General features: G+C 34.3%; 1 protein-coding gene across 1 annotated transcript; it reads left to right on the forward strand.

Annotated features, from left to right (window-relative positions):
• Window positions 1-5,673: 5,673 nt before the first annotated feature.
• On the forward strand, window positions 5,674-11,864 carry LOC136229149 (casein kinase 1-like protein 6). Its single transcript, XM_066017729.1, has 14 exons — window positions 5,674-6,397; window positions 6,505-6,545; window positions 7,131-7,200; window positions 7,443-7,591; window positions 7,664-7,759; window positions 8,153-8,223; window positions 9,321-9,382; window positions 9,493-9,556; window positions 9,696-9,780; window positions 9,925-10,051; window positions 10,229-10,302; window positions 10,384-10,450; window positions 10,760-10,869; window positions 11,245-11,864. Exons 1-14 carry the CDS (start codon window positions 6,307-6,309, stop codon window positions 11,512-11,514), a joined length of 1,377 nt encoding a protein of 458 aa, XP_065873801.1. The 5' UTR covers window positions 5,674-6,306; the 3' UTR covers window positions 11,515-11,864.
• The last annotated feature ends 796 nt before the right edge of the window (window positions 11,865-12,660 follow it).

Raw genomic sequence — 12,660 nt, forward strand, 5'->3', positions numbered from 1 at the left:
CTTCTTCAAATGAGTTTCTGATTTCTACCTAAATAATGAACTTTACATACTCAATGAACATGAAATTTTATATATCAATGATTTTAAATTAATTGGAAACTATGGTCATAATATGTTTATATGAGTTCAAATAAATTTCTGAATGTATTATAAAAATAAAAGCAATACATATCCATGCGAATAACAAAAGTTCAGACTTCATATCTCTGCCATATCGAAAAAGCAAGTCCGTTTGAGTAATCCCCAAGTCTTGATATTTGCATAACCAAAAGCAGGTCATTAATTATAGATCATTATTTCAATAACCCTAAACCCATTTGCCCCTTCTCCTTTCATGACCTTTCACTTACCCACCCACCTCTAACCAGTATAAATATAACGCTTTTCACTTCTTCAATTTTTATCACATTCTGAAAAAAAGTTTAGACCAAGATTAAAAAGTCCATAAACCAGTATACGTACCCTAAGCGTACAATGATGTCTGATGTTCGTGCCTCCATATACGCGTCGAGTTGGAGCTGGCCCAACTCCGGCAGGAGTCAACCAGATGGCTCCTCAGTTGTTCAGGTATCTTACTCACCCAACGGTCTTTTATGACAAAGGGCCTTCAATACACCTCGTATGAAGGAGGTGTATACAAAATCAAAATATACTTCCCTCTTTATTTCCCCTTCACACCTCCAATTGTAAGAACACAAACTTATTAATACATTGTAATATTACATATATGCATATACATGATGAAATTATTCTTATTCTTAGTTTCGCTTCAAGACTAGGATTTATCATCCTAATATTAGGGATGGTATCTCTTCCCTAGCTACTTGCTCGCCCTTCCTTTCACGCTGCCACGATTAGATTTATCTATTTATCTATGCATTTATCTATGTTTGGGGTCTAATATATCTATGCATGTTTAAGGGGTAAATTTCATCAATGGTGTACAACTTTTGACCCATTTCACACTTTGGTGTACAACCTTCAATTTGTCTCACTAATATGTATGAATTTATAGGTGACCTCCCACTTTGGTGTATAGTAGGTAAAAATGACCGGTCAATCCAAAGTCAACACGTCACGTCAGTAGGTTGACCGGTCAAAAAGTAAAAATTTGACCTTCTAATACAAAATTACTTCTATACCCCCTTCTTCCTCCTTCCATCATCCCTCTCTCTCCCTAACTCCTCTTTCTGCCTTATTTTTCTCTCTACCAAAAACAGAAATGATATTACATACTCATACATTTACAAATCGAAATGGAATGTTGAAGTCATGAATATACAGTTGGTACTACGAGTAACAAAAACACTAAAAACAAACCCCAAAAAAACCGATCAAATTGCAGAGATCAGAAAAAGGAGAGTGAGAAATCGTTAATTGAATAAGCATAAAATCATAACATAAACACAAACAATCTGTACAAAAAAAATCCTGAGAAATCACGCGACTACGGTTCTATACAAAGTTACGCCACCGATGGCTGGAGAATTCACACTCGATGACATTGCGGTTCCTTCCATACTCCACTACGACCGCCTGCGGCTGCCATAGAAATTTCCACCGAAAGGTCACATATACAGCAATCGTAGGAGTGCGGCATAACATTGAGCCAGAAAACACGGTAATAATGGAGATGATGGAGTACTTGGACGGTGGCAGCGGCGGCTGAAGAAGGACGAAGAGGTATATAGAACGAAGTTTAGCGGAAAATAGAAGGAGAAAATGCTGGAATTTGCATAGAAATCGGGGTGGAAATTGGGGAGAAAAGATGAAGAAGAAGAAGTGGAGAGATTTTGCAGAGGAGTTGGAGTAAATAGACATGTTTTTAAAGTTTGGATGCATAATCATAAGAATCTTCTTCTACTACCACAAAAATGCTTCTTCTCTTACTACTGATCAGTAACAATGTGATTTGTAAAAAAATAATGGAATGCAGGTATTACCACTAGTGGAAAGTGTAAGCGGAAATTAAATGGTGTTTAAAAAAGGGAAATAATATTACAGGTATTATAATTATTTATGTTTTTGGTAGAGAGAGAGAGAGATAAGGTTGAGAGAGATGAGTTTGAGAGAAATGGAGGACGGAAGGAGGAAGAAGGGGCATAGAAGTAATTTTGTATTAGAGGATAAAAATTTTACTTTTTGATCGGTCAACCTGCTGACGTGGCACGTTGACTTCGGGTTGACTGGTCATTTTTACCTGCTATACACCAAAGTGGGAGGTCACCTATAAGTTCATACATATTAGTGAAACAAATTGAAGGTTGTACACCAAAGTGTGAAATGGGTCAAAGGTTGTACACTATTAATGAAATTTACCCCATGTTTAAGGTCTAATTTATCTATGCATTTTCTAGCTATTGTGGCATATTTATGCAATGCTGATAGAGCCCTTCATTGAGGGGCCATTTTCTGGGCAAGAACAAATTGTTAAGCAATATGGCAAATTATGTTTCAACTGCCAAGAGATAGGCTGAAGAGCATGCAATGGGGGGGCATGATGTGTGAATAGCATGTAAGCAGGGTTGCATGCTAAACAAACATTGGAGTTGGAGGTTGAACAAGTGAAGAATTGGAAGGCACGAAAGGCACGAAAGGCAACTGGAAGAACAAAAGCCAATTCCCTTGGCAATCAATTTGAAGCTTTTGTTCTTTCATTTGCCTTTCATGCCTCTCCAATTCTTTACTTGTTCAACCTCCAACTCCAATGTTTGTTTAGCATACAGTCCTCATTGCATGCTATTCCCACATCATGTCCCCCTTGGTGCATTTCATTTTTAAAAATACAAGGTAGACATGGAATGAACAACTTATTACTATAAGAGCACGGTAATATATTCATATATGTATATTCAAGTCACACTAAAAGATCTAGGGAGTTTCTCTATACCCTGTTCAATAGGAACACTTACTATCCAAAATGCTTTGTGTGATCTATGTGCTAGTATAAACCTTATTCCCTATTCCATTTATATGCAATTAGGTTTAGGTGAACCTAGACTCACTAAGGTCGCCGTGCAATTAGTTGGCCGTTCTATTCGGTACCCAAAGGGGATAGTGGAGGATGTTTTGGTTAAGGTGGGAAAGTTTATTATGCATGTTGATTTTGTCATCATAGATATTGCTGATGATTTGGAGGTCACAATTATTTTGGGGAGACCTTTTCTAGCCACTGGTAGAGTTGTTATAGATGTACATAATGGCCATTTGATGTTAAAAATTAACAATGAAGAAGTGATATTCAAAATGCATGAGGCTGTTCGTTATGCTCCCGCTTCTGATGATGCATGTTATTTCCTAGATGCTAGAAACGAACAATCTGTCTTGTAGGAACATGAGGACAACGCTAAAGCTGCTGAACTAGAACAACTGTTTGGTGTCAAACAGCACGACAGATGATCCAACAGAGGACGAACCAAAAGAAGAAGATGAACCTGTTCCAAGTAAATCTGAACCTAAAGAAGAGTTAAGATGTCCTGAACTAAAACCACTACTTTCATATTATATATATTTTTAAATAAAAATTAAAACAAATGATAAAATTTTGTCTAATATTTACCCTATTATAAACTTAGCTACATTTGAGTTGAGTTTAAAAAAAAGTATTGTCCTTATTCAGATTAAAACGAGGTTTTTTTCTGAATTGGAGCAAAAGAAAAAAGATATGTAGTATTTCATCTATTTAAAGCAGTGTTCTAAAAGTCGCTAGGCGCTAGTCGGACGGACAACACCTCAAAAGATTAATCGGGGATTAATCGGATTTGTATTTTTCTACTTTTTATATTTATAATGAAATAAATATTATATAAACACATTTAAAATATAAATTAGCACATCTAAAAATAATACTAATAATAATTAAAATAATAATAATAAATATTATATAAATATTATAAATATTTGTTTTAAATAAATAATAAATATCCATAAATATTCATAAAAAATGTGTCTATTTCTCTCTCCATATTCATCAAATAATTCTGAAGAAGCAAAGTGGTGGCTGTTGTGTTTTCATTAAGGCGATGAAAAAGAAGGAGCATAGGAGTGACGAGTGAGTGATGGCTGCGATTTTGTGAAATGAATCAATTTAGAGAACTAACTTTAGATGGATATTTGGGCTTTTTAATTTCTAATTTTAATTTTTAATAAATTGAATGAAATTAGTTTTATTTAATGATGTAATTTAGTTTTATTTTTTTACTTGTATGATCATTAATTATTTTTATTATTTTGTAGCAAACTTTTTATAATTTTTTGATTTGACCCGATTTTTAGCTGCCTAACCCGTTTAACCCAACTTGCCCGCCTAGCTCGATTTGCCCCGATTTATCCCGACTTGAACCGCCTAGGCAGAAATATATCGGACCCCCGACTTATCCCGCCCAGTTATAAAAAATCGTTCAGTGTTATGAATTTCACCGATTAGTCGCCGACTTGGCCGACTTTTAGAACACTGATTTAAAGATGCATAATGAGAGGAATGGAAGAGCAAAAACTAGATCTGATGTGCGGTGGCCGAAGATTCACTTATACTCCATGCTTTCTTCATTCACTTTTGCCTCAACCTCAATTTCGATCGGCACATTCGCCTGTTCCGTCACAGCCTCAGTTTCGATCTGCGCCTTCACCTTTAAACCTAGTTAAGAATTTCAATTTATAATTTTTATATAAATAAAAAATTCTTCCGTATACTTTTATTTTATCTAGGTTTACTCAAACAAAAAAACTAAGATCACCAAGATTAAAAATTTATGTTTTTTTTAAGAATTTACATTTGTGTGTTTTTACCATTGGATTAATTTTCTCATCCATCATCCAATGGTGCAAACACGCCAAGTAATGGTACTTTGTTAAAAACAAAGTAACCATAGAAGGCACCTTTATTATATATAAAAATAAGAGATAAGGTGTAAAAATACCCATAATATTTATAGTCATAAGCAATTTTACTCCTAACGTAATTATAAAAAAAAAATTACTCATAACGTCTAAACTGGTGAAATTTTACCCTTAACGTTGGCGGCCAAGAGCAATTTTACCCCTAATGTTGTTAAGTTGGGTCAATTTGTGAAATAATTCATCAAACTGTCTTCTCGATCATGAATCTTGTTATTAATAACGAATCATAAACTTATGATTATACGTGAAATTTAAAAAAAATTTAAAAAATATATTGTCTATTGTACGAATTGCACAAATTAAATTCTAAAAAGTTCGTAGAATTTATAAATATTAATCTTCATTTATCTATTAAATCGGTGCCTTCTATGGTTACTTTGTTTTTGACAAAGTATGTACCATTATTTGGTGTGTTTTCACCATTAGATGATGGAATATAAAATTAATCTAATGGTTAAAACACACAAAGTGAGGCTTACTTTGTAAAAAACAAAGTAAGCATATCATTTACCTATAGAAAATATGAAATCTTTTTTTTAAACGAATTGATATGCAAAATAAAATATTTGTATTTTAAAATAATGTTTAAAATTAACCCAACTTACCAATATTAGGGATAAAATTACTCTTAGCTTTAGAGGTAAAATTATATCATTTTAGATGTTACGGGTAAAATTGATTCTAACGGTAAGTAAACGTTTGCGGGTATTTTTGCACTTTATCCCTAGAAATAATAATAAAAAACATTGTGACCAGCTCTTTTTCCTTCTCCTATCCATCTCTTCCTCGTTTCTTACATTACTTTTCCTGTCATCAGCCACAACCCATCTTCGTCTTCTCTCTTTTCTCTTTATTTTCTTCTTTCTCTGTTTAATTATTCATCAATCACGACATCAACTTCATTGATCTGTCGGGAACTTTCCTTCTTTCTTTCGTTAATTTATTTATCCTTCACAGTTTCTATTTCCATTTGATTTTCTGGTCAATGAGCCTTCATTTTAGGGTTTTGATTCTTATGTAATTCCAGATTTGTATATTCTCTTTGCAATCAAAGCATGTGATCAGAAAGATCGGTTTTCTTTTTGCTTATTCCCTTGTAAATGAGAAGGAAAAAGCTCAATTTTTTTTGTTAGAAATTGAATTGTATTCACGATTATTTTAATTCTTATACTCCATTTTCTTCCTGCGCTTCCCATTGTTTCACTGTTAATTCTATCTAATTGCATGAGATTGTGAAGAGTTGAGCTTTTTTATATCAAGGAGAGAAAAGAGAATCCGTGAAACGGACAATCTGGTAAATCGGTTGGTACTGGGGGGTGAATGTTTGGTGGAAAGGGGATTTATTTATAGGGTAAGGTAATTGGACACAAATCTAAGTAAATATAGCAATTTTCAGTTCGTGAGTTAATGGACAAAGCAAAGATTGACCATATTGTTGGGGGCAAGTTTAAGCTGGGAAGAAAGATTGGAAGTGGATCTTTTGGAGAGCTCTATCTGGGTATGTTTTGTTAACCTTATTATTTAATATGTTTCTTCTTTAAGTGATATCAGTTCAGAAACCACATTGCTTTAACTTCATTTCTATATTTGGTTAAAAAAATTCAGGTGTAAATGTCCAAACTGGAGAAGAGGTTGCTGTTAAGCTGGTACTTGATCTGCTTCAGATAAATTGATTTGATTTAAGATTCAATGTACTTTGAATTATGTGACATGATGGGTTGGGTAGCGTTTATAGTTCCTCTTTTTTCTCTTTTGCTCCGTCAAAAAAAGTGAATCTTGTTGTTTTTCTTTTCTATGATTTGGCTTGTGAGTTTTTTAAACCTTGGATTATACTTTTAAGTTTTAAGCATCTTTTTATGAAATGATTACAACTTATTGTAAAGGTTTAGACTACTTGTTAAAAATTAGAACTAGTACAAATACTATATATTGTCTGTTCCTTCTGAATGTGGCATTTACTATGTACAAAAAAAAAAGGTTCCAATCCAGTTTTAATTGAGCAGTAGCCAGTAGGGTAACGGTTTGGACGAGTTCTTTATGAATAATTGTCTACCCTTGGTATTTCTTAATAAAATTATGACATCAATTTTGTCCAAAAGAAAGCAGTTTTTTCATGTAAGAATTTTGTTGTATTTGTATTTGCGCCTTATGTTTGCTTCTTTATAAATAATGTACTTATCCATGGCTTACTTTGTTGATTGTTGACTTCTTTTTTGAATTCCAAATTTCAGGAATCTGTGAAGACCAAACATCCACAGCTTCACTATGAATCCAAGTTGTATATGCTTCTTCAAGGAGGGAGTAAGCCTCACCTGCACACATATTAAAATTTAAGTTATAAGCTGTTTGGAGTTTTTGAAACCTATGACAGGACAAATTTTTGTTTGTATTGTCTTTTCTGATTTTATAAACCATAACTCTGTATAAGGTTCTTGTGCTCCAAATTTTCTTCAGAAATTTAATCTAAGACAGAAAAATGGTCTCAAAGAATGACATTTTCATTTAATTTGTAAACAATTTCATCTGATTTTTCTCTTATGAAGCTGGAATTCCACATCTCAAATGGTTTGGAGTGGAAGCTGAATACAACATCATGGTCATTGATCTTCTTGGACCAAGTTTGGAAGATTTGTTCAATTACTGCAATAGGAAGTTTACATTGAAAACAGTACTGATGCTTGCAGATCAACTTGTAAGATCACGTGACAACTCTTTGTTCAAGAATATATCCATACCGAGAAAATAATTTCTTTTTTCTTCACAGATTAATAGAGTCGAGTATATGCACTCCAGAGGTTTTCTTCATCGTGATATTAAGCCTGACAACTTTTTAATGGGACTAGGCCGCAAAGCTAATCAGGTACTTCTTCTTATGCAATTTAAGTGTTATCTCAGTAGATTAGAAAATTTGTACTCTGCACATTGTGACATTGGAAAAGAATGTACATCTTACGAATTCTTCAATGGGAATTTGACTGATATATCTTATTTGTTTTTCTAACTGCCATATGTATTTGCTCTTATGATTCAGTTTCTGTTGTAGTGCGTATTATGATAAATTCACTATCTTACTGCATCATGGCTTTCATTTGGCACTCTTCCTGAACTACCATGAATTACTTTTTCTATGTGATAAATTTTTTCAACTAAAGAGAATTTGATTGGTTATACAAATTTGTGTAGAAGGAAATAACATTGTGATCTTATTCCAATTTGTTCTTGGTTCAAACTTATTTGAGTATTTTTGTCACAGGTGTATGTCATTGATTTTGGCCTTGCAAAGAAGTATAGGGACCTTCAGACTCATAAGCACATCCCATACAGGTAATTCATTAGTTTTACGCATAACAGTAAACAGTGTGGTATATTGTTTATTTCATTTAGTTTTCTGGCAAATGATTCTTCTTTCTTAGGAGATACTGGAGGCTTCATTTAGCCAAAAGATTTGTCCACTTTGAGGAAATAGGAAATTCAATTGAGCATATACAATATTTGATCATGCATATGCTACTAGGGTGTTGCGTGCTAAGGATTTGACTTCGGTGAAACTAGTAAAGAATGGAAGTATTATTTGGATGCATGCTAAGGATCCCTTGGTTTATCAAACATCCATGTATTACTGCTAAAGGTTGATAAAAACAGTTTTGTACTAAAAAAAGAGGCAACCATTTTAGATAAACTTGTGAAGCACTGGCAGAAATTTGATTTCCATTTATATTTAATAGCTAATGGACAACAATCCTGTAGAGTTCTTAAAAATGAATAAGATGTATATGCCACAACATATATATCATGAGATTCCACTCCACCTTCATTTGTTATCTCCAATGTCAGTGCTTCCACTTTTTAAATATTAGCTCTAATATCTGACATGAAAGCTAAAGAAAGAGAATAAGGTGGGCGTCCTTTACATACACATGCAAGGACAGTTGTGGAAACATATCAAATCTAGGTAATACTAGACTTTAGCTTGAAAATATAGGCAACATGTTATGTCTTCTTTGGTAGATGTCAGCTATTAATATGAAGTGGTCCTTTAACTATCAGCTTGAGCTTTTAGCTGAACGAATGTGAATCCAATGCATATCTTTTCTCAGTTCTGCTTGTTTCCACTTTTACTTCTTTTTACATTATGAGTTAAGCAATTAGATCTTGCAGCTATGCTATAACTCACATGCATGTTGCCACACCATTTTTTTTTCCTTTAAACTGGGACAGAACTTGATAATTGTCATCCTGTTGTCTCTTTTTTTTCCGATGCCTCTTCTCTTCTTCTCACCTACATATATCAATTGTTATTGAAATCTAATGTTTTCTCCTTTTTTTTTTTTTTGTTCATTTACATATTTTGCCAAAATTCATTGCTGCTAGGTGATTCGATGTATTTTTTATATGATACTCAATAAGGTTTTTGGTTGCAGAGAAAACAAGAATCTCACAGGCACAGCAAGATATGCAAGTGTCAATACTCACCTTGGAGTTGGTGAGTGATGTTACATGTGATTATTATTTTCCAACTATTAAATAGGTATTGGCTATCATATTATTTAAAATATGCATCATTTGATGTAATGGTCTTACTTTCATTGACAGAACAAAGCAGACGAGATGATTTAGAGTCTCTTGGTTATGTCCTCATGTATTTTCTAAGAGGAAGGTAGAGTAGATTAGCCATGCACATGATTTATTTATTTTATTCTCCCCTTATCATTTACATGTTCTCTATTTGATGTAAATTTGTCCTTACAGGACTTTTTCTAGTTCATTTCAAATAATATTTTTTCCTCTTCTTTCAGTTTACCCTGGCAGGGATTGAAGGCTGGCACAAAAAAGCAAAAATATGACAAAATCAGCGAAAAGAAAGTTTCAACTCCCATAGAGGTATCAAGATTTATCTCTCATTGCATATAATAATTAACATAATTTTATTTAGTGAAAGACTTTGTTAAAAAATGATTATCTGCTGGGCAGTCTGTTTGGTTCATATTGCTGTATTAGTAATCTAACTGCAAATACGGACACCAGGTGCTTTGTAAATCATACCCCTCTGAGTTTGTATCATACTTCCACTACTGCCGATCATTGCGGTTTGAAGACAAGCCAGATTATTCCTATTTGAAGAGGCTCTTTCGAGATTTATTTATTCGTGAAGGTAAATACCAGGAATCAGTATCTTCATTATGTCTTTAAAATTATTTGCATATTGGTAAATTATGAGCTCTGGCATTCTGTCCAAGCTTTTCGTTTGACCTTTTTCTGGTTATTTCAAATAGGACACAGTGTAGGTGTTTTGTTAATACTTCGGATTTTGGCATCATTGCTACTGTAGGTTATCAGTTTGATTATGTCTTTGACTGGACGGTATTGAAGTATCCTCAGATTAGTTCCAGCTCTAGAGGGCGGGTGAGTGCTGTTGAACTTGTTGGTCTAGGTTTCTATCCCTGTAGAACAATGTTACTTACTTTACTATTCAACTCTTTTCAGCATGCCAGTGGGAAACCGGTTCTTGCAGGAGGACCATCCGCGGAAAGACCCGTAGAAAAGGTCTCAGGTAGTATTCTAAGCAACAGCAGAGTACAAATTTGCTATGAAATTTCTTAAACTCCCAATTATAATAATTTCTTCAGCATGTATCGGTACTCCTGAAAATGGATTAGAAAATTACCTTACTCTATTTCGTACTGGAGTGATGCATCACATGGATGGCTAGAATCTTTTGTTTTGGAATATGTAACTTTTGTGCTCTTTTGTTGATTACAGCACTCACCTTTTTTATGCCTTTTTTCTTCTTATTCTGTTGAACAAATCATTTATTTAGTCCTGATAATTCTCTTATCTTCTATTATACATTTTCATCCAGTTGGGAAAGAAATACGGGATAGATTATCAGGTGCGGTTGAAGCATTTTCTACAAGAAAGGTCTCTGGCTCTAATCCACATGACAATTTCCGAATCAGATCTGCAGATAACGTAAGCAAATCATAATGTGTTAAATTGCAAGGAAAAAAAGAACTTGTCAAAGTGCTCCATCTTGTTTTTGAAATTCTGGTAGACAGATGCATTCTCGTCTTTGAGCTAATACAGCTCTTTGAATCAGTCATTATTAGTACCAATAGTTTTTCTACCAAGTGATACACGCACGCGCGCACACACACACAAACCCATACGAAAGAAGACATAAAATTATCAGCGTGTGAGAATGAGGAGCACACATGCATTCTTGTTCCTATAATTGTTTTTTCTCTCTACACAAGTCTTTATGTTCAAGACATAGCAAGAGTTACGTATTTGAAGTTGTTTTCGCTGTTGAGGAAATCCTTATAATGTGCATTTTGTTGCTACCAGATTCAGCAACCTGAGGTTGAGAAAGGGCGCAGCTCTTCTCGATATGGCAGCACAACAAGAAAAGCTGTCGTCTCAAGTAGCAGGCCAAGTTCCTCAGGCGAACCCAGTGAAGGTCGTTCGAGCAGATTACTTTCAAGCAGTGGGCGACTGACTTCTTCTCAAAGAATCCAACCTGGGAATGAGCCAAAATCATCTCATACTCGTGGGGCTACTAAAAGCACCCGTGAGGATGCATTCCGGAGCTTTGAGCTGCTCTCACTGAGGAAGTGATGGGGAGAGTTGTGATGTTAGTGAATCTCTAGCTCCCTCCCCAATATGAAGCAAACTATTGAATTTGCCTCTGTATATCATCAGTTAATCACAGCCATAGCTGAGGATTTGAAACCTTGAAAACATTGACTTTGTTGTTGGTGATCTGTTTCTTATCATTTCATTTTTGTTAACCTCGCAAGAGTTTGTGCCTGTTGTAACGTTTTAGAAAACATACAAGAAAAAGAATCATGTATGAGACTTTTTATCCTCCTATATGCAGACTTGAGATGCCATTTCTTCAGTTGTTGTATCCTTGTAAACACAGGTTCCATCTGGAGCATAAATTGATTGGATGTATCTGTTTGTCATTGCACTCTCTGAATCCTGATTTAATTGATTGGACTCTCTCAAGTTTAAGTCAATGTTGTTGTTACAAATGCAACAAAGTCTAAAATTTATTAGGATGGTTAAACTAAGGGATTTAGTTGAGTTTGCTCCTAAGAAATGAATTGCACATATATTTTTAATATAAGAAATGATAAAATTATCATCAATGTTTAAGTGGAGCAATTTTGAATTTAGGTGAAATTAATCTAACTGATTGACTGTTTAGAGGGGGAAAAATAAAGTCAATATATAGAGTGAGTTTGTTTTGTTTGCCTTAGCTCAAGCTATAGATGATGTACCAAAAACAAAACAAAAAACAGATGCCCAACCATTATTAGGGTGCAATTAACTCTAAAGATGAAAATGGAAGGGTTGGTAGGGGGTAAAATCGCCCTTATAAGGGTTGGTTACCGACATATTCCTACTTCTAGGTCAAGATAAAAGCTCCGGGTCTTGGTTTTAAAAGTGATTTACTAAACCCAGCCCTAATTTTACACTTTTAGCCCCGTGAATAGACCGAAATACCCTTTGCACTAAATTTCAAAAAACCCAAAATCTCTCAAGAAGCCGAAACAATTTTTGCTCAAATCTGGACAACTTAGTGAGCCGAATCATGGATGGTGATAGAAACCGTAAAGGAAAAGCTAAAATGGTACGATTTACCGCTTTATTTCATTGATTTATGCATCGTTTTGAATCTGTTGTGGTGTTTAAAAATTTCGGCCGGAATCGCAGTCGGGCGTATGAACATCACGCCCGGTCTGCGGTCCGGGCGTA

The sequence above is a fragment of the Euphorbia lathyris genome, chromosome 5 (genome assembly GCF_963576675.1).
Source record: "Euphorbia lathyris chromosome 5, ddEupLath1.1, whole genome shotgun sequence".
NCBI classification, from domain to species: domain Eukaryota; kingdom Viridiplantae; phylum Streptophyta; class Magnoliopsida; order Malpighiales; family Euphorbiaceae; genus Euphorbia; species Euphorbia lathyris.

Coding starts and splice junctions, on each gene's coding strand:
- LOC136229149 (XM_066017729.1), top strand. CDS start 6,307: ATGGACAAAGCAAAGATTGACCATATTGTTGGGGGCAAGTTTAAGCTG. Junction 6,546..7,130: donor AAGAGGTTGCTGTTAAGCTG/GTACTTGATCTG, acceptor TCCAAATTTCAG/GAATCTGTGAAGACCAAACA. Junction 10,303..10,383: donor GTTCCAGCTCTAGAGGGCGG/GTGAGTGCTGTT, acceptor AACTCTTTTCAG/CATGCCAGTGGGAAACCGGT.